Consider the following 23,293-nt stretch of genomic DNA (forward strand, 5'->3'; position numbering starts at 1 on the left):
TCCGGAAAGCCGGCCCCGCCCCGCCGCCGGAGCGGCCGGCGATCCCCAGGGCGCCCGCCCGAGCGCTGCTGAGCGGCGCCCGAGACTTCCCGAGGGTTGCCGAGCGCTCTCCGAAAGCTGCCGAGCGAGCTCCGAACGGTGCCGATAAGGTCCCGAGCGCCGCCGAGTAGGTCGGAAGAGCTGAGGGGAAGCTGGGCCTGGAGCAGCGGCGGCGGCTCTGTGCGGGGCAGGGAGTGCGGCCGGAGCGGCCTGGGGCTGCGGGGAAGGTGCGGTGCGGTGCGGTATCGTGTCGTGCGGTGCTGTGCGGTGCTGTGCTGTGTCTCCGGCCCCTCAGGTTGGTGTTTACGTTCGTGCTTTTGCTGTCGGGGCCGCCCCTGAGCCGCCTGGGTTGAGGTGGCGGGGCTGTCCCGAACCCCCCTCAGTATGTACTGGCTGCCTTGGGTCTCTGTGGGGCTGAGGCGGGGGGTGGGTGAGGATGTGTATGGCCGGGGCTGTGCTTGGTTCCCGTGTGTGAGTGAAGAGCTGGGGCTGTCTCTGCCCTCCCCTCTGCCGTGTGTGTGAGGAGTGTGTGTGTGTGTGTGTATGTATGTATGTGTGTGTATGCGTGTGTATGTATGTATGCGTGTGTATGCGTGTGTGTGTGTATGTATGTGTGTGTGTGTATGTATGTATGTGTGTGTATGCGTGTGTGTGTGTATGTATGTGTGTGTATGTATGTATGTGTGTGTATGCGTGTGTGTATGTATGTATGTGTGTGTATGTATGTGTGTGTATGTATGTATGTGTGTGTATGCATGTGTGTATGTATGTATGTGTGTGTATGCGTGTGTGTGTATGTATGTGTGTATGTATGTATGTGTGTGTATGTATGTGTGTGTATGCGTGTGTGTGTATGTATGTGTGTATGTATGTATGTGTGTGTATGCATGTGTGTGTATGTATGTGTGTGTATGTGCGTGTGTGTATGCGTGTGTGTATGTGTGTGTGTGTATGTGTGTGTGTATGTATGTGTGTGTATGTATGTGTGTGTATGTATGTGTGTGTATGCGTGTGTGTATGTGTGTGTGTGTATGTGTGTGTGTATGTGTGTGTATGTGTGTGTGTATGTGTGTGTATGTGTGTGTATGTGTGTGTGTATGTATGTGTGTGTACGCGTGTGTGTATGCGTGTGTGTATGCGTGTATGTATGTGTGTGTATGTGTGTGTGTGTATGTATGTATGTGTGTGTATGCATGTGTATGCGTGTGTGTGTGTGTGTATGTATGCATGTGTGTGTATGTATGCATGTGTGTGTGTATGTGTGTGTGTGTATGTGTGTGTATGCATGTGTGTGTATGTATGCATGTGTGTGTGTGTATATGTGTGTGTATGCGTGTGTGTGTGTATGTATGCATGTGTGTGTGTGTGTGTATATGTGTGTGTATGCATGTGTGTGTGTGTGTATGTATGCGTGTGTGTGTGCCAGGCCAGAGCTGCCCCTGACCCCTCTGAGTGTCAGTGTGCTATACATGTTTAGAGCTGGGGCTCTCCCTGACCTCCCTGTGCGTGTGAGGAGGGGTAGTGGTGCATATGTGTGTATGTATGTGTGTGCCAGGCCAGAGCTGTCTCTCACCTCTGTACATGTCTGTGTTCTGTATGTGTTTAGAGTTGGGGCTCCCCTTGTGCACAAGGCCAGCCTGGCTGTTGCTGTCCCCCTCTGCTACGCTACCTAGCCCTGTCTCCATGCCCACTGTTCCTTTATTTCTTGGCAGGTGTGCAGCAGGGCTGTCCAAGCCATGATTGAAGTGTTGGCCAAGCTGGGCCGTGGGCCCGTGTTCCTGGCAGGGGAGGTGCTGGAGTGTGTGATCACTTTCACCAACCCGTTATCAGCCTCATCTACGTCTGCCAGCAGGTATGGCAGCCTGTGCCAGTGAGCCCTTCCATGCATGAAGCCTCTGTGGCAGAGCTGCCTGGGTGCTTCCAGAGGGGATGGCATTTCCTCCCTCCTGAGCAGCCAGATGTAGTCATGGCTGTGCTGTGGGACAATGATGCAAGCTCAGCCACTGGTGACTTCCCTGCCTGCAGTACTCCCTTAAGAGTGCTTTGTGCTATTGTTGTTTCAGGGCTGAAACTGAGGTAATTATTCTGGTTTTCTGCCCTCAAGAAAGAGACGAGAAAAAAAGCTATGCAGTTAAAGTTGCTTTTAACTGCTCTTCAGGTGAGCCCTCGGTGACAAGGTTACCAGCAGAAAATGAAGCCAAACAGGCTGCTAGAGTAGGATATCTAGTTACACCAGGGTGACAGTCTTACAGAGCAACATCCAGACGTCATGATTCCCTATGTTTATGGAAGGTGTTCTCTCTGTCCAGCATTGTGCTGGCACATCAGTGCGATGCCTGCCTCCAGAGCTGGCAGGCAAAGGGGCAAGCACTGCCCATAGTCAGAAAAAGGCAGCCTTCTGTGGCAGCATTTTCTGTGGCCCAGCATTTGACTGCTGCATCTCTCCTTATCATTGCTGTACCTGAAAGAGGTGTTGAGGAAACGTGACAGTAAGGAAGCTTCCTATATTGGCTCACAGTGGGTGACTCCACATCATAAGTAGTCACCCAAAGCATCCATGTCTGCTGAGTGTGTGGCCTTGTCTGGTTCTCCCAGGGGTGGAGAGTGCTTTCTCATCTTGAGCTGTCCCTGGAAACCGTCCATTCGCAGACCTGTCAGGTTCAGCATCTTTTCATCACCCGCACACATTTCACACGTAATTGTTTTGGTGGGCCTGCTTCCAGTGCTTGCAGCCTCAGCAGCAGCAAAGCGGTGTCTTGTATTACTGCCGTAGGGCTTCTTTGTTTATTGCCTTCCTTAACTTTTCATCTTCTTATTCCCGGTTCACCTTGCGTGCTGAATTCAGCTTTCACATTCATACCTTTCCAGAGTTTTGTCTTGTATGGTGGCAGTGCTGTTTTGACTAGTTCTGACACATGTGGGACTGCAAGTGGAGCAGTTTTGGAGGTTCACAGTGCAGTTACAGAAGCTTTATTTGGGAACTTCAGGTGTGTCCTGATCTGCAGAAAACTGCCACTTGGAAAGTCTTTAAAATAAAGAAGCAGGCAACCAAAACCGACAAGACCTGTCAAAGTCATACAAGTGTCAACAGCAAATGCCAATTTACACAATGTGGGTTGCGTAAAGGCAGGAACCAGACAAAAGCACAGTCGCTGCAAAAGGCAGATAGACCTGTCAGGGACTAGAAGCTTTCGGGGCTGTCAGAAGCTGTGGTGGGGGTGGTGGAACCGAGAAGCATGCATTTCAAGTGTAGGGACAGAACTAAAGGACAATCAGTAAATGCCAGGAAGTTAATCTGGTGGTGGTATACAAGAAACAAAGCTCTTCTGCCCAAAGGTTGTGTGAAGCATGGCCCTTGTGGGCTACAGGAGCCGCAGGGGGAGGTGAGAGAGGAGGGAAGTGACCTCAGCACCAGCACAGGATCCTTCCGCACCCTGTCTGCTAGAGCAGACTTTGATAGGAAAGGACATGCAAATTTTGTCTGGCTGGCTGGTTAGTTTGTTGTCAGGCAATACTGAGGGGTGGGGCGAGGGAAAGGGTCAAAAGACAGTGTTTGAATTTGAAGGTAATGTAATCATGCTGAGCCTGTAGAATCATAGAATGGTTTGGGTCGGAAGGGACCTTAAAGCTCATCCAGTTCCAACCCCCTGTCATGGATATAGACACCTTCCACTAGAACAGGTTGTTCCAAGCCCCTTCCAACCTGGCCTTGAACACAGCCACAGCTTCTCTGGGCAACCTGTGCCAATGTCTCAGCACCCTCATAGTGAGCAGCTTCTTCCTAATGTCTGATCTAAATCTCCCCTCTGTCACCTTAAAGCCATTCCCCTTGTCCTGTGCCTACATAACCTTGTAGCCTGTAGTCCCTCTCCAGATTTCTTGTAGCTCCGATTTAGGTACTGGAACACTGTTAAAAGGTCTCCTCGGAGCCTTCTCTTCTCCAGGCTGAACCAGCCCAGCTCTCTTAGCCTGTCTCTAGAGCAGAGCTGCTCCAGCCCTCGCAGCATCTTCATGGACCATATATAAAATATGTATAAATGTATATATTCATGGCCCTTATATAAAATCAGTGAATATTGTCTCTTAAGAGAGATTTTTTTTTCTCTGTTCCCATATACATTTCCAGATGCCTTACAACCTTATGGCAGCCTTTACGGAACAGCCATGCTGGTGCTTTTGAAGATACAGGATGACAGTTGTAGGGTTAGAGGTAACTGGGTAGAGTAACCAACACGTGTTTGTGTAGAGGCAGCCAGCACATACAGGAGATCACATAGCACATTGTTAGTCAGCTGAAACAAATGCAGCACGCCTCTCCCTCTGGTTTGTCTGGACGTTTAACTGCTCTGATGTGTCACATTGAGAGATACCCGTGTGCCACAAAAAATCCCTGTGCCACCTAGAAGTGGTGTCAGTGCTTACTAATCAGGTAATGGTGTTAGAAAACACCAGAGGAACCATACATTGGCTAATTGAAATAAAAATTCTGCTGCTATTGAAATAAAATAGATGAGTGTTTTCAAAACTGAGAGGTATCAGTCCTGCCATGGGAAATATCTTGTGGAATTGCTGGTGTCATAGCAAGGTTCAAGACATGACACTGTTTTTCATGCCATTTTTTGTGGCTGAACAGAAAAGGGGCAAAATGACACCTTTACCTCCACTATAGCCGTCAGCAAGTCCCTTGCATCAGGAGGAGAAAATAGGTCCTTATGAAGGACCCAGAAGTGTCCTCCTCTGGCCTGACAAAAACAGAAGTCGATGTTCTTGAGGGGTACGGTGCTGTGGAGAGGGAGCGTGTCTCTGCCCTGCCTGCCCCGGGGAGTGTCGAGCTTGTGGCAGTGGGTACTGTGGGCAGGGGCAGCTGACCCTAGGTTGCAAGTAGTTGTTGCTTTTGAATTTGCCCACTTCCCTCATGGTTGTGTTATTACCAGAATGCCTCAGAGTACTGCTCTGTGTGTCACTTCTGGCTTGGGATTCAGTTCTTTGTGGCTAAAAGCCCTCTGCCAGGCCTGCCCTGTGCATGATGAGTAGAGGTGTTCTCTCAAGAGTGCAGTCTGTGGCAGGTCCCAAGCTGTGGGTGATGAGAAAGATGACTCGGTGAGTAAGGCTTGGGACCGGATCTTGGGATGCTTGACCTCAGCATATTTGCTGGAGGATCCCTGCGAGTTTCTGCACAAGTCACTTCACCTCTGTCCCCATGGAAGGGGTGGCTGCTCACCTGCACTGATGGCTGTCTTCTGCCACATATATACAGTGGACTTCTCAGGGCCGGGGTGTCTGTGCTGTGCTCAAGTGTTGTGGATCAGGCTGCAAATATTGCTGCTAAACAAGAGCCTTCAGGCCCAAAGCCAGGCTTTGGATGAAACTTCTGTCAGCAAATGGAACGGAAGTGGCTTTGTGTTAGCACCCCATCTTAAGATTGCTCCAAGGCTTGTTTGGAGTGGGGCTGTGAGAGTGGCTTCAGTGACAGTGAAGCAAGTCCTTTCTCCCAGGCTATCAGTCCCACATGGAGCTGAGCAGAAAGACCTGCTCTTCACTCAGTTCATGCTTGCTGTAATCCAGGTTTAAAGCACAAACATGAATGTTGCTCTTCTCTGTTCCCAGTGAGATGCTGGCGTGGGCCAGCGCCCAGATCCACTGCCAGTTTCATGCCAGCGAGAACCGGGTGGCACTCCCTCCCTCTGATGGCAGCAAGCACGACGTGCAGGCAGAGAATGAGACAGTCTTTGTGCCCAACAGAGGTGAGTGCCACTTCTGTAACCCTCTGTAGGGATGGCGAGAGCACAGGAAGCAGGAATCTAACGGTCTGTAACGTGTCTCTTGAGAGCAGAATGCATAGAAGTGAATGGGCAGTCTGTGTTGTTTTCCATGTGTAATTCCCTGGCGATGGCTGCTGCAGGATCTTGCTAGTACTGGGATCAAAGTGGCAATAGCTTGAAGCAAAAGCTTGGAGGGTTGTCTGTCCAGCTGTTCTGGGAATGTCTAATGATCTGACTGGGGCTTTAGGTGTTTTCCTCCTCAGCCCTCTTCTCCCCATTCCTCATCTGGCTGTCCTGGTCACAGCCCGAGGCTGGGCAGCTTTAATGTGCTTTTTCTCTTCCAGGAGAGCGGGGTCAGTGTATCCTGTCCACACCACCAAAGATTCTCTTCTGCGACTTGCGATTGGACCCCGGGGAGTCAAAGTCCTGTGAGTCCTGCCTTCTCTTCCCCTGCTTGACCCTGGTGAGCCCCACTCTCAAAGCTGGCTCTGCAGACCTGAGTGCTCGAGTGGCAGACCGTGGTGCTTCCTAAACCAAGGTGCTTTGGTGGGAGTGTGAGCGCTGAAGAACAGCATGCTGCAACACCCATAGTCTGTTCTCCATCATATGAACACTGCATACAGCAACATGTCCCTCCATCCTGCTCCTGGCCTTTGCTGCAGGTCCATTGTGTAGCTGTTGGGCATAAAACGTTTTGAAATACGTGGCTGCAGCTGAAGGGACGTTTACACACACCCGTGCTTCCCTGCCTTTATTTCTTCAGCCACACTGGAGTGTTCTTGGAATATAGGCTCTGGAAAGTCTGTGCTTCCTCTTCAGGTTGTGACTGGCTTGGAGACTGCAGTCTTCTGCTGCTCGTAGTTTTTCTGCTGTAAAAGTGAGCACTTCTCTGCTCAAAGCTCTCCATGTCTTCAAAGCCCTCCAGTGATGTCCTTCCAGTGGGTCCCCTTTAAGCTCTCCTTCATTACTGCTTTCCCTTTTGCTGTTTAAAGAAATTTTCATCCTTTTCACAAGGAGCTTGCAGCCACTCATTTTTGTTGTTCCAGGCAACCGCTTCTACCTGAGCAGACAGTGGTGAAAATACAAGTATTTGTTCTTGTCTCTTGGTCAGTGACTGCATGACCCAGAGTGTCAGTTCATGTGGCATCTCCTTTGCATTCCAGCAGCAGTGTAATGGTTGGGCACTGCAGGCTGCACATGGAGAGCTGCCTCAGGTTGTCCTAGGGATCTGCTGCCTCAGCCATCCCTAGGGAATGGTTGATGGAGACATCTCAAGTCACAGAGCAAAGGGAGCAGAGAGGCAGTGCCTGTGGTAGAGGGTTTCCGCTGGAGCATTGAGCTCTGGGGAGCAAAGCTGCAAGTGGGACCAAGAAGCTGCAGCCTGTGACATGCTGGTGTTGAAGCTGGATTCTCCTGCCTTTCTGGGCTTGAAGGGCCCTGACTGGAGGGAAAGGTGAACAGGGTGAAAGCAGTCAGGCTTGGGTAGGTGGTGAGTGGGGTTGGGCAGTGCTGTCTGGGGCTGTGTCTCCTAAACTACAAAGCAGATTGAGCAGGTTTAGTTACTCACTTACTCTTGTATAGCAGCATGCTGGGGAAAGGAGCTGGCCCTGCCACTTTGCAGACAAGGTCTGCTGTGCTTTCTTAAAGTGGCTGTGCCAGGGAGGAGAAGAAAGGTGGCAAATACCTCAGCTGGCCTGAGGCTCACTGGGATTCTCCTGTGCTCCTTGCTGCTGCCAGTGTGGGGCTGGAGCACCCATTCCCCAGGCGCAGGGGGAAGCCTCTTTTCCTGGTGCATCTCAGGCTGGCTCACCAGTGTTCTGGGAGAGCAGATTGGTGACTACAGTCCCACCTCCAGGTGGCTGGGCTGGATTGAGAGTCTTTCCTTGTGTGCTGGATTTGCAGGCAAAAACTGTTCAGCCCCAAGTAAGCTGGTGATACTCTGTGCTTTCCTGTGTGACACTGGCACAAGCAGCCTGCATCTGCCTTGTACTTGGATGCCTCTCCATAGAAAGGACACAAACTCTTCAACACTTTGAGCTTTGTTGGCTGTATGTTACAGCGTTTCCCCTTGGCTGTGTGATGCTGCAGTGTGTGGCACTGGGCTTTTCAGCGCTGAAACCCCCGTATCACAGCCCTGGCTCTGCCAGGCTGCTCACACCAATCCCGTCAGCCTGTGGAGCTGTTCCTCTCACGCGAGACGGCATCTGGCACGCCTGCACAGCATTCCTGGGGGCTCCTGCCAGCTCCGTGGAGGCAGAGTTAAGGCCGTGTGGGTGTGTATCTTAATTCTTCATTTCCTGTTTTTCAGAAGTTTTGACTTTTGCTGCGCAGTTTGCAAAGGCAAAAAATAAAAAATAGTAAAACCAACCCAAGAAATCCTAATTCTGCTTCAGCAAAGCACTATGTTATTAAACTGTAGCCAGAGCTGGCACATACAGCTGAGGTCAGGCCGTCGCTTGATAAAAGACCTTATTTTCAGTTGCTGACCAGCTTATTCCCCAGTATCTTCCCCTTGTTATAGTGCCTGTATATTGAAGTTGACTCATCTGCCATCCCTTTGACACAATGCCCAGGCTGAGCTCTTTAGATATGTCACCATCAAACGTTTTCTGAAGCCTTCAATTTCTGTGGCTGTTTACTGCCTCCTCTCTGGTTTTGTAATACCTTTAAATATTTAGTAGATCACAGAGAGGAGAGGAAATGGAAGCAGCTGGGAGCCCAGCCAGAGGGTACAGTGGGTGGGTAGGGAAGGCATCCATAGCTTCAGGAATGTGCTTCCTTCTGGGATATGCACAGAAGTTGGGACTTCCTGAGTCTTGGCATTCCTGTACCAGGTAGCGAGCCACTCATCCTCCTCAGGCAGCGGTGGTCTCTGCTCAGATTATCCTCACTGGGCATGAAGGTCTTTGTGAGCACTATTTTAGGCTTGGTACAGGGGGTTAAAAGCAGTCTGCTTCTTTCCTGGGACATATTTTGATTTTCCTCCCTGTCAGGACAGTTGTTGGCTTGGTCTGCACCCCGGTCCGGCGGGACAGGCTTGTGTTTTAAGGTGTGACAGCCTGTGGATGCTACATGCTAGCATGGGCTTTTTTCTTCCTTCCAGTCCTGTTATTTTACATCTAGAAGTTGTATTTTAAAATGTAACCGTAGCTTTTAATCTAAGCCTCAATGTTTAGGATGTGCCAGAGGTGGGGAAGGATCTGTGGTTTCACAGCAGGATGCTGCCCTTCCTCTGGCAGGGTGTATCTGTGTTATGGTGGGCAAGCCGGAGAGGTGGAGACTTCCCACAGTTCACTGTTTGCGCCTTTCTTATTACACAGTGTGTGGTTTGGGAAAGCTGCAGAAGTGTTCACGCTGTGTCGAGAAACGTTGGGGTTTGTTTGGTGGCCAAGGGGCTTTGAGGGGGCTGAATGTGGTCTAAGCCAAGCCCCAGCATCACAGAGGTCTTGGAGACAGAGTGTTTGTGGTCCAAGTCATCAGTCTGTCAAGTGGGATGTACCACAACTTGTTGTGAAGGTCTCTTGATTTGTTTCTTGGCCGTTTAGATCTAGTGCTTCAGAGGAAAACACAGGAAGAAGCTAATTTTTGTTGCTGAGTTTGGGGTTTGTGTAAAGCCAGTATCAAAAGATGCATGAGGTATTGATCAGCACCTCTCTGCTGCATGGAGCAGAGCCCTGAGAAGGCTGCAGCATGTGACCGCGTTTGGGGAAGCAGTGTGCGAAGGAAGTGCGCAGAGACAAATTCAGGTTGAACTCGTGATGAGCAAGTTTAGCTCTCATGTGTTTGAGTTCCTGGATTTTACATCTTTCACATTCTTTTGAGGCAGAAGACTTGCTTTGTGTGGTTGTATGTGCTGGAAGCAACATCTGGATGGCGGTGCTTGTGATGTGAGGAGCAGTGCACTGGTGCAGGGAAGGCAGGGAAGTGCTTGGCATGCTGTTGGAAAGAGGAGACAACAGAAAGCACCAGGCACTGTCCGTAGTTCAGCACCACTGCTGATGCTAACCTTTGGTGCAGGGAGCCTGTGAGTAACAGTTCCGGAAGCTTTCTTTTGCCCTTGGAAAGCAACCTTTCAGTCTTCTCTGTGCTCCTTGCAGATTCATACTGCGAGACGCTGCCCATAGACGGGCCTCCCTCTTTCCGGGGACAGTCGGTGAAGTACGTGTACAAGCTGACCATCGGCTGCCAGCGTGTCAACTCCCCTATCAAGCTCCTGCGGGTACCCTTCCGCGTCCTCGTGCTGCATGGTAAGGCCATGTGCTGCCCTGCCTGCAGGCACAGGTCTGGCTGCACCCTGTCCTTCTAACACTCTCGCCTTCTCCCCAGGGCTCAAGGATTATCAGTTCCCACAGGATGAGGCTGTTGCACCCTCAAACCCCTTCCTGGAGGCAGAGGAGGGCTTGAAGAAAGACTCTCGCTTGGCAGACCTGGCAACAGAGCTGCTCATGGTGGCCACCTCCCGGCGCAGCCTGCGTAGGTCATATCCCCTTCTTGAACCTGCTGTCCTAACCTGGGCGTGAAGCACAGCTCAGGGCTTGCTGCAAAACTCCCGCTGGCAAAGCAAAGCCCTGACTGGGGCTTTGGAGCAGCTCCATCAGGTCCTGCCTGGGTCACAGTTTCTTCCCTGGCTCTTCCCAGCCATTCACAGACTGTTCCTACTTCAGCTAAAGAGACCCTTTTCCCAGCGTATTGCAGCTGCTGCAGGCATTTCCCAATGGGAATGCTGCCTCCAGGGTCTGTTCTTCACACCCAAACAGGAAGCGGGGTTCACATCTGCTGTGCTCTGTGATTAACCCAGAACAGTGTATGAAGTAGATCCTTTTCCTACCCGAACTCTTTTCTTGTCCTCTTCTTGCTCCACAGACCTTTATAACATCAGCAACACTCGTGGCAAGGTGGGGACGTTCTGCATCTTTAAGACTGTGTATAAGATCGGAGAGGATGTCATTGGGACCTTCAGCTTCTCAGAAGGAGACATCCCGTGTCTGCAGGTCAGTGCTGCCTTTGGGTTCACTGTGGGGAGAGGCAGGAAGGAAATGAAGAAGGGATTGGGGTGGCACTGGGCTGTTGTGGGGTTTCTAGTGGGACCCAGCTGAGGTCCCCTTGGGATGTAAGGAGGAAAAGGGCTCCAGTTCTGAGGTTGTTTGGGAAATGGAGGTCCTGGGGCTTTGCACTGGGGCTGTGTGAGGTTGTGAGAGCGAGCGCCCTTCGGTGAAGGACTTGAGGGTGTTGATCGATGAGAAAATGAGCATGAGCTGGCTTCAGTGTGCGCTTGAGCCCAGAAAGCCAACCGTATCCTGGGCTGCATCAAAAGGAGCGTGACCAGCAGGTCGAAGGAGGTGATCCTGCCCCTCTACTCTGCTCTCGTGGGACCTCGCTTGGAGTATTGTGTGCAGTTCTGGTGTCCTCAACATTGAAAGAACATGGATATAAGGAGGAAATTCTTTCCTGTTAGGGTGGTGAGACACTGGAATCCGTTGCCCAGGGAGGTTGTGAGTGCTCCATCCCTGGCGGTGTTCAAGGCCAGGCTGAATGAAGCCTTGGGTGGGATGATTTAGTGTGAGGTGTCCCTGCCCATGGCAGGGGGGTTGGAACTACATGATCTTGAGGTCCTTTCCAACCCGAACTATTCTATGATTCTATGGAGCTGTTGGAACAAGTCCAGAGGAGGCTACGAGGATGATCAGGGGATTGGAACACCTCCCGTATGAAGACAGGCTGAGGAAGTTGGGGCTGTTCAGGCTGGAGAAGAGAAGGCTGCGTGGAGACCTCAGAGCAGCCTTCCAGTACCTGAAGGGGGCCTATAGGGATGCTGGGGAGGGACTCTTCATTAGGGACTGTAGTGAGAGGACAAGGGGTAACAGGTTCAAAGTGAAACAGGGGAAGTTCAGGTTAGATACAAGGCAGAAGTCCTTTACTGTGAGGGTGCTGAGGCTGGGGGTTAGGACTGCATGATCTTAAGGTCCTTTCCAAACCAAATTATTCTATGATTCTGTGATTGCCCTGCAGTTCTCAGTGAGCCTGCAGACGGAGGAGAGCATCCAGGAGGAGTTCCAGCGCCGGCGCGGGCAGCCCGTGTCCTTCAGCACACACGCCCGCCATCAGGAGGCCTGCCTGCACACAGCCCAGAGCAGCTTCAGCCTGCCCATCCCGCTCAGCTCTACCCCAGGATTCACCACCAACATTGGTTAGTGGCACCAGGGAAGGGACCCCCTCTTGCTTGTCCCCATAGGAGGACTGTGCCCTGTGGGAAGGAGCGGGTTTATTTGCGTGTCCCCTTGCCAGGACACAGCACTGAGGCAGCTGCTGTCCCTGTCCCTTGTGGTGTTGGCTGCTGACCCCCTGTCTTGTCCACAGTGTCCCTGAAGTGGAGGCTGCACTTTGAGTTTGTGACCTCCGGTGAGTCGGCGGGGAACTGCTTGGTTCGTGGGAGCCAGTCAGAGGCCATCACCTGGACTGGGGTGGAGCAGATGGAAGTGGACACTTTCAGCTGGGATTTGCCCATCAAAGTCCTTCCCACCAACCCAATCCTGGCTTCCTATGTATCTCAGTTCTCCAGCACTAATTCCATCACCATCTGAAGTAGGGAGAGCTGGTGCTGGAGCCTGTGGTGCTAAAGCATTTGCTGCCAGTGGGAATGGCAGGCAGGACTGTCACCAGCGTGCTGCAGGACGCACATCCCAATGTCCCCTTCATCTGCAGTCACCAGGCAAGTCTGTCCTGCTTGCAGGTGGAGGAGCACTGTGCTTGCTGCGGTATCCTGTGCTGCAGCCCTTGGCTGGGAGCTGGATCCTCTCTGCCTGGGTGAAGGTGCAAGTCCCAGCACTCACCAAAAAGAAATCTGCTGCCCAGAGAACAGCCTGACGTGCCTTTGCCCCATGAGGGGCTTCCAAGAGGGAAAGACCTAGCCCAGGGAAAGGAGAAGGGAGCTTTTCCAGTGAAGCCCCATACCAGCCTCATGTGAAGGCTGTGCCCCTCATGAGGGACCCCTCAAGCAGAGGTCTGTCCGCATGGACTGGGTGTGATCCTGCTTTCCTGCCCCAGCACACATCCTGCCTCTTGCATGGGGTGTCCTGTACGCACAACCCTATCCTCACCCACCGAAGGCAGGTCCTGGCAGGCTGGCTCTGTGCCGCCAGCATGTGCTGGTGTCCTGTGTCCCTGTGGCCATATGCTGTGGCAGCACCACAGTGATGATCCACAGCAAGCTGTTCTCTGCTCACGCTCCTGGGTGTGAAGGAGTCCTGCTGGTCTCGGGATCCTTAGGGAGCTGGAGTGAATGTGTGCTGTGCTCTGGAGGTCTCCCTGCTCGACCCCCAGCTCCCCATTTCTACCAAACCCTTCCATAGTTTTTCTTTATTAATGAAAGTCTAATAAAAACCCGGATGTGCAAAACTCATCCTTCCCAAGAGCCTTGTTCCAGTTCTGTTTCCGGTGGTGGATACAGGCCACCTTGCACAACAGTCAAAAGGCTGGAGATGTCCTCTTTGTTTAATACCTTTATTGCAAGAACAGAAACATCTACACAAGGCTCTGCGCAGCACAAGGCATGGCACCAGGAGGGGCAGGCTCCCAGGATGGCCAGCTCCATCCTGGCACATGTGGATTAACTTCAGCTCGCTGAAACCTGACAGGGCACTCTGCAGCAGGGCATGGGGCCTCCCCTGGAGACATTTAGTGGTTCTCCTGCTCTGCCACCTGCTCTGGGCTGGCTCCGTTGCAGTGTTGCCCAGGGCTGGCCTGCAGTGCTGGGGATCCCCTCCAGCCCGGGAGCTGTGGGAGCAGGGGTGTTAGTGGTTCCAGAGGTGGGTTGTGCCCCTCGTGCTCTGGGGCAAAGAAGGGGATGGCTGAGGTGTGTGGGTCCTGCATACACAGTGCTCCCCAGTGAGCTCCCAGTGGCTGCTGTGCAGGGGGACAGAGGTCTGGGAGGGAGGAACGAGCTGCTTAGCTTGAGGCTAAATGCAGGAGTACAGCACAAGGCCGTGTTTGGTCCTGTAGCCCTTTCTTTAGTAGCTGAAGGTTTCCTGCCCACCTGAGGAGATGCCATAGGATCTACCTTCCCATGGTATGCAGAGCATCTCTCAGGGAGGGGACCCTGTTTCTGTTCAGGGAGCTGAAGGCAGAAGCAAAGCTGTACCGTGGCAGCGCTAGGGTGTAAATGTTAACTCAGTACCATAGTGTGTGCATAGTGGTTTCCCTTGAAGGTGGCAGCAGTGATTTCTCTACAGGACGGGGCAGGTCTGGAGCATGCGGGAGGTGTGGAGGGTGATGGCAGGGGGGCACAGGGTGCTGCTGAGCCTTTATCTGCTCAGCCTTGCACCCAGCACCTTGTTGATGAGCGGCTCAGGGGTGCCGGGTGAGCCCCACTCATGCTCCAGGCTCTTCACACAGGGCAGGCTGGGGTTGGCCTTCTGCACCACCGAGATCTGGCACGTCTGTGAGTCATAGTGGGCTTCACACCAGTCAGGGAAGTCAATGGGGTGCTGGGTACTGCAGGAGAAGGCACTGTCAGCTCCACCATAGCTCCTGGGTATCTCATTGTGCTGCGACACCCCTGACCCCCCTCACACCACCACCCTCAGCACTTAAATGGGTTCCTGCCCACCCGTGCCCCTTGTTCCCCAGGGCCTGGCACCCCACATTTACACCCACAAGGTGCCATGGCAGGGCATGAGACCGCAGTATCCCACCCCAGCACCCTTGGTCCCCTCACTCACGTCTCGCAGCAGCCCACGCCGACGGGGTGCAGGCAGGTACAGAGCAGGCAGTTGGTGCTCAGCCACGACTCCCCGAGGGAGAACTGCTTCCCCTCGTACTCACAGGGAGCTGCAAAGGAAGCGGTGGTGATGAGCGCACGTGGGCCTGCACTGGGGTGTGTGGAGCCCTTCTCAGCACCCCTTGTGCCCTGAAGGAGGGGCAGGGGGATGCCATGACCTCCTACCCACCCTGTGGTACAGAAGACACTTGATGACCTCTCCGTCACCCTGCAGGTATGGGATACCCTGCAGGTATTGAGGGTGGTGCTTCAACCCATCATCCCCATACCATGCCCTGCAGCTCTCCCCGCTACCCTGGCAGCCTAGGGCAGAGGCAAGCGGCTCTTGCTTCCCAGGAGAGGCCATATCCAGCATCCCTTGGGATCTGAGCATCAAGGCAGCCCTGGAAGGCAGCCCTCCTCCGTTTGCTGCACACTCAGCCCCAGCCGGGCTCCTGCCAGGAGCAATCCATGGCCCAGCGAGCTGTTTCTCAGCCAGAGCCCTGGGGAGCTGTTGCGTGGTTTATAGACTGCTCCTTCCACTCGTCACTGGCCCATGATCACGCTCCGGAGCTCATCACAGTCCCTCCTGTGCTTCACAGAGCCCCGCTGCCCCCGGGGAAGCAGAGGCCTCCTCTTCCCATCAGGTTCTTCCCTTCTCACCTCTCTGCTTACCTTTAGCTTGGAAGTAACATTTGGCCTGGGAGCCCGGCAGCTGGAGGAGGAGGGAGAGCAGCAGGCAAAGCCAAGCACACCCCATCTTCTGTGATCGCATGGCCATGGTCAGCGTTGAGCTCGTCTTCGCCGAGGTTGCCTTGCTTCTCTATTGCCTTTGCTTCTTCCCTTCTCGCTCTCTCTGAGCGCCTTTTTAATGCTCTTCTCCTGATCCCAACAAGAGATATTTATAAAGTTCAGCTTTACGACCCTGGCCACCAGCTGTGCCCCACTGGAAAAGTTGTAAAACTCATTTCCTGATTTGAAAGGCATGAAAACAAGAGGTAGGATCAAGATTTTTAACAAGCTGTGAAAAGCTGATTCATGCCCTCCAGAAATGTCTCCAGTTGGAAGCCCTGGTGGGTGCAAGGCTCCACAGCGAGGGGAGATCCAAGGGACCCTGGTGGGGTTGCCCTCGGCAGCCTGGTGAGCACAGGAGATCCTGGACCCTGACCAGGGTAGCCCCAGGCTCCCCTCTGGTAGCACTGATCTCTGACCCTTCACAGCAGCCAAGGATTCGGGAGCATCCCATTGTGTAGGGACGAGAGCAGCACAGGTGTCTTGTCAGCAAACAGTGTGGGATGCAATGGCACCATCCTTGGTGAGGATGGAGATGTTCATGCGCAGCTCCTGGGTACCAAAACATGGTGGTTTCACCCCATCCTAAGCTGCAGCTATGCCAGGCTCATGGCCACTCATGGGTTGGGGGTGACAATGAGGTTTTTGGCCAAGATCAGGCAGTACAGTGATTGCTGGTGAGGAAGGTGGTACATGAGGCATGGCCAAGGGCGCATCTGAGCAGTACTCATGAAAGTGGGGCCATGCCTCTGTACATGCAGCACTCACAAGATGCTAGAGCTGAGCAGCCCCTTTCAGAGGCTGGAAACCAGCCCCAGCAGAAACAGGGGATAGGAGGGATAAAAACAGAGACCAAGGTGTATTTGGTCAACAATGAGAGAGAGCCGAAGGGCTTGGCTGGAAGCAAGCAGCCCTGTGAAGATGCCACACAACCCGGGGACATGCCCATGGTCCTCACAGACCCTTACCCAGAGGTGCTGCCTCTGGTGGGCTGAAGTGACAAGGCTGCTATCAGCTGTCAAAGGGAAGGGATGGATGAGACAGAGCAGGTCGGAGCCCTGGAGAGCTACCGGCAAAGGGCTGAATTGCCAAGAGAAACCACAGCCCTTGTCAGAAGTGCTGCCGGCAGCAGGAAGCGGGCCCAGCCGGTGAGGAGGTGGTGTCAGTAGTGATGGCATATGTGGGTCATCTTCCCTGCGTTAAGCTCCCTCTGTTCTGAGGGGCTGGGGTAGGTTTACACCCTGACGCGTGAGGCTGAATATCCCTTCCAGAATTTGTGTTGGCACCCGCTATTATAGCAGGGTATTTTTTTCATCCCCATAAATGCCCAATCCCTCCTTGAATCCTGCTAAATTTTGGCCTCAGCGTTTTCCTGTGGCAGCCTAATTAAGCACGGAGTGAAAAAGTGAAAAAGAATTGCTTCCTTTTATCCGCTTTGGATTCGCCACCTTTGGCTTTGAAGGCAGTCGCTTCGCGCTGGTCCTCTGGGCCCCCTCGCCATCCTCTTGCATTCCCATCCTGCATCTTACTCTTTAGCCTCTAAAGGACCATCCCCAGGTTTGTACCGTTTTACCCTCTGAGGGTTACCCCAATGCTCTCATAGTGCCCTGGGTGGTGTTGTGTCCCTCCTGGTGGGGTGCCTGGCTGGCAGTGAGGATGGGATCAGTCAGAGAAGGCTGATAATAAATCAGAGAAGCTCAGAGCACTCATGAGCAATCTGCTGGATACAAGGACATACACTGAGATGGTGAAGTGTACAGTGACAAATCAAAGTCACCCTTTTGTGCGGAGCTGTTACTATATAAGGAGGATAAAAGCGTTTGTCGTCAGAGCGGTAAATGAGTATTCCTATTGTGTGTTTGGAAAGAGAAGTCAGGCACGCTGGTAACCACAATGAAATCATCCATCACGGTTTCATCACCGAGTGCGGCAAACACCAAACAAAAGCGGTGGGTTTCATTTGGAGGCTGCATGGTCTGGCTGGGGTTCCAGAACAGCGCTGGGAATCTGGGGATAGAGCATCGTGCTGCTGTGTGGAGGGACACTGTCCCTGCTCCATAGCGTAGGCATTCCTGGGTTCTCTGTAGCCGTTCTGGTTTCCCAAAGAGAGGATAAAGTCTACCAGCCCGTATCATTAGCACCGTTTGCTGGGTAAATGCAGATGAGGAGGAAAGGGGTCAGGACACTCCTTGGCACACTGCAGAGGGACGTGTAGTGTGAACCACCCTCCACACTGTGGCTGTGGGCTGGGGATGGGGCTGCTGGCCCCACACAGCTCTTCCCCCTCCAGGCCTCACTCCTTCCCCTTTCTCCTTGTATCCCTGGGCACACTTCTGGCCCCATGTGGGGACCAGAGCAGGAGAGGGCTTGTAGCTTGGGAAGCAGCAGCTGGAGTTGGGCTCGGTGCTCCAGAGCTCAATTCTGGTACCCAAAGGATGCTGATACCCCCTATCTGCCCTAGCAAGTGCATCCCAGGGGAAGTTTTGCCCCACAGAGAGAAAGGGGGAGCTGGTTTTGGTGCTCACAACATGGGGAGACAGCTGAAACCCAGGGAAGAGCCACAGAAGAGATGTAGGGGCTGGAAAGGGTACCTCACTGTAGGCTCAGCCACTTCATCATTCGTAGGCCAACAGCAGGGACTGGCTGCATGTCCAGGAACGCTGCTGGGGAGCAGTCACCATCCTTCAGCACCCCCAGACCCTGCAGAAGGTCACATCCATGTCTCAGCATCCCCACAGCATGAGAGCTGCTCCTGCCTGGCTTGGCTTCTGGATCGCAGCTCTGCCCAAGAGGAGCTGGGCGCTGCACCCATCAAGGGCACAGCATTGCCCTCCTCTCCCAGCAAACGCTGGGTCCTTCTGCTGCTCAGCCCCCGGTTCCAGAGGACGGCACGCTGTGTATGGGCATACATGAGCACCCAAACTGGGTGCTGGGAAGGGGTGAGAGCAGCTCACCCCATCCCCGCGGGAGGCACAGCGGTAATAAAGGATGCTGGACAAGTTGCCATCAGCAGGATCCAGGAGTGTTATAAAACCTGAATCTCCTGAGCCTTCAGCTGGGATTGCAGCTGCAGAGCAGGAAGCAAACAGGATCCCGGCTGGCATTGTGAAAGCAAACACCATAAATCCGAGGAAGTGCTGCGATTGCTGTTTTAGGCACAGGGGAGCTTGGCTCCTGCTCCCCACAAGTGCTTTATTTTCTCTCTAAACAGAGAATAAAACCCCAACAAACCCAACCCCAACTTATCGCTCAGCTGAGCTGCCCTGGCGCTGCCTCGGGCCCAGGGTGGCTGCAGGATGTGGGTCACTTGCTCAGTGCCTCAAAGATGCTTTGAGCTCCAGAGACCCCAGGGCAGGGTGCAGGCAGATGAGATGCCAGCTTTAGGCTATGTTCTCTTACCTGTGAGCACTCCCTGCTCACTGCAATGGCCAGACCCCAGGGAGAGGCAAGCAGGGGGGCAGAGAGAGATGGGCAACCGGGAGCTGGGAAGGGGGGGACAAAAAGCATGGCAACCAGCTCACTCCATCCTTCGTCCTGTAGCTGATAAGCCAGATGGGATAGCTCCCAGAGGCTGGAAGTAGAGCTGGGGTCAGAACCAACCCCACCAGGGCTAAGGCAATGGGGCTGCTGCTCCATGGAGGAGACAAACGCAGAGGGGACAGGATGAAAACCTCGATGTCACTTTGCTCTGCTGCCCGCTGGATGGAGCTCGGTGACACTCGAGGAGCCTGGGAGGCCTGCTGGCATGTCCTGCGTCTCCCATGGGAGTCCCTGGCCTCGGCACACACACCCTGACCCTGCCTGAAGGGAGGAGCTGTTTCCACCGCATGGGATGGGCACAGGGTTTTGCAGGGGGTCCGCAAGCCTGGCTTGGATGGTGTCTGTGGGGCTGCTGCTGTGGGAGGGGGTCTGTTACAGGATGGTGTCTGGGTCCCCAGATGTGGGATGGGCTCTGTTATGGGACGATGTCTGTGGGTCCCCAGCCATGTAGCTCCCAACCTGTGGCATGGGGTCTGTTATGGGATGGTGTCTGTAGGTCCCTACGGTGGTATAGGGTCTGTTATGGGATGGTGTCCGTAGGTCCCAAGCTGTGGGAAGGTGTCTGTTATGGGGTGATGTCTGTGGGTCCCTAGCATGGGATAGGGTCTGTTATGGGATGGTGTCTAGAGTCCCAAGCCATGGGATGGGGTCTGTTATGGGATGGGGACTGTAGCATGTGCTTTGCCCACCCCATTTTGGGTCTGTCCTCTGCACAGCTGGTGCTCAGGTAGAGTTCCATGGTTCAAGCAGCCTGACGCCATGGCTCCGTCAGGCTCCCTTTCCCTCTTGTGCTCTCACACAGCCTCATCTCTTGCTCTCCCCCATGCTGCATCCCTTTCCATCACCCTTGTGCTGTTAATCCCTGCTCTGTGCCACGCCAGATTTTGGCAGCGGCGTGTGAGCCACGCATCCCCGCTGCCCTCATCCCTGCCAGTGCACTGGCACCCCAGCACCCCGGTACCCCAGCACAGAGGGTTGCCCAGGGGGGTTGTGGAGTCTCCTACACTGGAGATATTCAAGGCCCGCCTGGACAAGTTCCTGTGTGATGTACTGTAGGTTACCCTGCTCTTGCAGGGGGGTTGGACTAGATGATCTTTTTAGGTCCCTTCCAACCCTTGGGATTCTGTGATTCTGGGATTCTGTGATTCTGTGAGGGGTGCTGCATGCATCCCATGGCTCTGCCTGGGCTCTCCTCAAGGAAACGTGCGGAGTGTTTAGGAAAACAGGCCTTGGCACCCGCCGTCCACCCCGAAAACACGAAAACATCCGTGCGGGCAGCGAGCGCGAGAGGCGGCACTCCATAAATCCCCCGGAGCAGGTGCTTTGTAGTCGGCACAAGGAAATGAGCACATTATTCAGCTCGGCTTAAACCCTGAAATGCTTCCTGTCCTGTGAGTCAGAAATAACCCCGGGAGATCATTCCTGGGCCACGCAGGAGCTGCTCCGGCCAAAACAGTGCCGTGGGAGACCCGGGGGCCTGAGGACCTGCCCGGGGGGTCAGGCACAACGTGATGGAGGTGGCTTTGCCTTGGCAGCAGCACTGATCACATCCTATGGGATGTGCTGGGGAGCCCCTGGGGAGTCCCAGGCCTGTCCCGGGCACCATGACTCAGTGGGATGCAGGGACTGGGAGAGCCCCAGTAGGCACTGGGGCTCCCTGGTTCCTGGATGAATCCCACAGATCTTCCCCAGCCTCCTAGGATCAGGAATGCAGATCCTCCCTTGCACCCTGCATCATTCTGGGGCATCATAGGCATCCATGGCAGTACCCTGGGGTGCTGCTGTGCTTTAGGAGCGCCCTACAGGAAAAATCATGGATGGTGGTGGCTTCATGGTGGAAGAGACTAAATGGGCAGGGGACAGGGACTGCTCATGCCCAGCGTAGGGGTTCTGGAGCAGATGGAGGGGAATGCAATGCAGCAGGTACCCCAGTTCATCAGCGGCAGGGTTCTCCTAAAGGGGGTAATGGTTGACATGTCCTGACCCACTGCCCTGCAAGGACACTCGTAGGGTCCCACTGTGGGTCTGGGGCATGGAGAGACGTGGGGCTCTCCCCATGGGCACACTGGGTCAGCCCCTGCCCTGGACCAGGGAGATGATACAGCTGTGGCATCACCCACATTATTCCCTTTAAGATGTTTGCCTCTGCTCCATTTTTGCTGCTATTGGCACATGAACCCCAGAGACAAACAAGGAGCCCTTCAGGTTTCCCAGACACCAGAAGCACAGGAAGCCCCTATGTACAAAGGCTCCCCTTTGTGCTTGCACCCATCCCTTTGTGTTTCGTGACCACCATGGCCAAAGCCATCCCAACCTTCTGGAGATGTTCCTCTTCCATTTAGGTCTGCGTGGCTCCTCCAGCATTGGGAATGAAGAGGCCAGCAGCACCCTGGCTCCTGCTTGGATGGAGATGAGGACCCTCAGTGACGCCTTCTCCATCCCTGCCTTCTTCCTGTGCCCCCTTCACAACCCATTGACAGCCCGCAGCCTCCAGCAGGATGGTGTTGCTGATGCTCGATCTCTCCATGACCCAGTGCCATACGTGCCCGGGCACTGCCTCCTTCCCCTGGCCCTGCTGGAGCTGACCGTGCTGCAGGCACTCCCTCGTGGTGCCTGCGAGCTCTTCACAGCCACCTCCCGGAGCTGGCAGGTTCCTGGCCCTGCTCGCTGTGCAGAGATGAGGGCGTTTTCAGGGCCCTGCAGCCTGTGAGCGCGGGGTCTGCACCTGAGGAGGTGCAGAAACAGTTCTTAGCCATGAAACAGTCACCAGCTTTGGTCTGGACGGAAAACAAGACGGGAACACCATGGGCATGAGCTCCCCAGGGCAGGTGGGCGCGGGTGTACCCTTGGTGCAGTGCAAGGACCACCATAGACCACCGTGGGCTTGCATAGACAACCACAGTCCATCATAGATCACTCCATAGACTGCCATGGACCACCACAATCTGCCACGGACAGCCATGGACTGTCATGGACCTTGGACTGTCATGGACCTTGGACTGTCATGGACCGCCACAATCCACTGCAGACCATCATCAAAGTCTATGGACTGCTGTAGACCACAATAGGTCACCTTGGACTATCATTGGCCATCACAGTCCACTGTAGACCACTGTGTAACTCTGTGAACTCCCATGGACCACCACAGGTCACCATATTTAAGCATAGACCATATGGATCTCCATGGACTGCCATGGACCACCACAAACTGTCATGGACCGCCATGGATGGCCATAGAACGCCATGGACCACTATAGACTACCATGGATCACCACAGCTCACCACAGACGACCATGGATCTCCATAGACTATGATAGACCATCACATCCACCATAGACCATCATGGACCTCCATGGGCTGCCACAGACCACCATGAATCACCACAGACTTCCATGGACCACCACAGACTGACTGCCAGCAGGATCAGGGTGCTGGGCACAGGCCTGTGGAAGGAAAACTTGTCAGACATAGGATGCCAAGTGCAGAGACTAAAACTGAGTGTGGGTCCAGTGGATGGGGGGTGAGATGGAGTGACAGAAACCCCAAAGCATGGTGAGCCCCAGCCCCATGTGCCCCAGGGAGCAGTCTGAGGGCACGACAATCCCCACAACACCCCATGCCCCCCTCGGTTCCTCTCCCGCTGTGTGCACCCGTGTGGGGATGCCCTGCTCTGACCAGGGACGCAGAGCAGGGCCGGTTGCCCCGTGTGCCCTGCGGGTGTCCGGGCACAGCCCCGTGGGTTGTGGCCGGTGCCGCCGGCTGCAGGAGCGCACAGTGCGCGGTGCGGGCACCGGGCCCCCTCTGCTGGCACGAACTCGCAAACACGGGGTGCCCGGGACACCCCATCGCGCCTGCAGCGGGTCCCTCGGGCTGCCCCACTCCTTTCTGCACCTCATCTCCTCTCGGTTTCCAACGAGCCTCCGCATCCTGCATCCTGCATCCGAGAGCATCACCCCGGCAAGAAGGCACCGGCCCGGGGGGTCGGGCACGGCTGCGGGCTCCGTGCGCAGTGAGCCCCCGGCAGCAGACGCTGTGGTCCCCGATGGGTCTGCCACTGACCCACGGTGCCCGGCCCCACGTCCCACGGGGAAGCTCTTCCAGAGCCTTCCCCCTTCTCCCTTCTCTTTGCTGTTACTCGCTGCCGGTTGGATTTCACCGTCCTTCGGCTCAGGCACCGCCTCCGGCTCCGTGCAGCGACCGGACCGGGGTATTTATAGCCCGCAACACAATCCCCAGCGCGGGTTGTGCCGGTATTGATGAACCGGGCTCGGTGACCCTGCGGAGGGAAGGACATGTCACTCCTGGCGGGGACACCTGCAGTGGCACAGCCGCGATTACAGCAGCCCCAAATGCGGGGCGACCCTGGGGTGCCATTTCCTCCGCTGTGGGGCCATGTCCTCCGCTG

The 23,293-nt window shown here is 54.5% G+C and overlaps 2 protein-coding genes across 2 annotated transcripts; one reads left to right on the top strand and one right to left on the bottom strand.

Moving 5' to 3' along the window:
* Window positions 1–90: 90 nt before the first annotated feature.
* RGP1 (RGP1 homolog, RAB6A GEF complex partner 1) lies at window positions 91–13,200 on the top strand. Its single transcript, XM_065661111.1, has 9 exons — window positions 91–334; window positions 1,752–1,891; window positions 5,647–5,783; window positions 6,146–6,229; window positions 9,899–10,048; window positions 10,128–10,274; window positions 10,665–10,792; window positions 11,811–11,988; window positions 12,159–13,200. The coding sequence occupies exons 2-9, from the start codon at window positions 1,776–1,778 to the stop codon at window positions 12,380–12,382; spliced, it is 1,164 nt and encodes a 387-aa protein (XP_065517183.1). The 5' UTR covers window positions 91–334; window positions 1,752–1,775; the 3' UTR covers window positions 12,383–13,200.
* Window positions 13,201–13,985: 785 nt separating this feature from the next.
* On the bottom strand, window positions 13,986–15,376 carry MSMP (microseminoprotein, prostate associated). The gene is made up of 3 exons (XM_065663161.1): window positions 15,232–15,376; window positions 14,519–14,627; window positions 13,986–14,291 (listed from the first exon to the last, which is right to left on the bottom strand). Exons 1-3 carry the CDS (start codon window positions 15,335–15,337, stop codon window positions 14,102–14,104), a joined length of 405 nt encoding a protein of 134 aa, XP_065519233.1. The 5' UTR covers window positions 15,338–15,376; the 3' UTR covers window positions 13,986–14,101.
* Window positions 15,377–23,293: the final 7,917 nt, after the last annotated feature.

The sequence above is a fragment of the Lathamus discolor genome, chromosome Z (assembly GCF_037157495.1).
Source record: "Lathamus discolor isolate bLatDis1 chromosome Z, bLatDis1.hap1, whole genome shotgun sequence".
Classification (NCBI taxonomy): domain Eukaryota; kingdom Metazoa; phylum Chordata; class Aves; order Psittaciformes; family Psittacidae; genus Lathamus; species Lathamus discolor.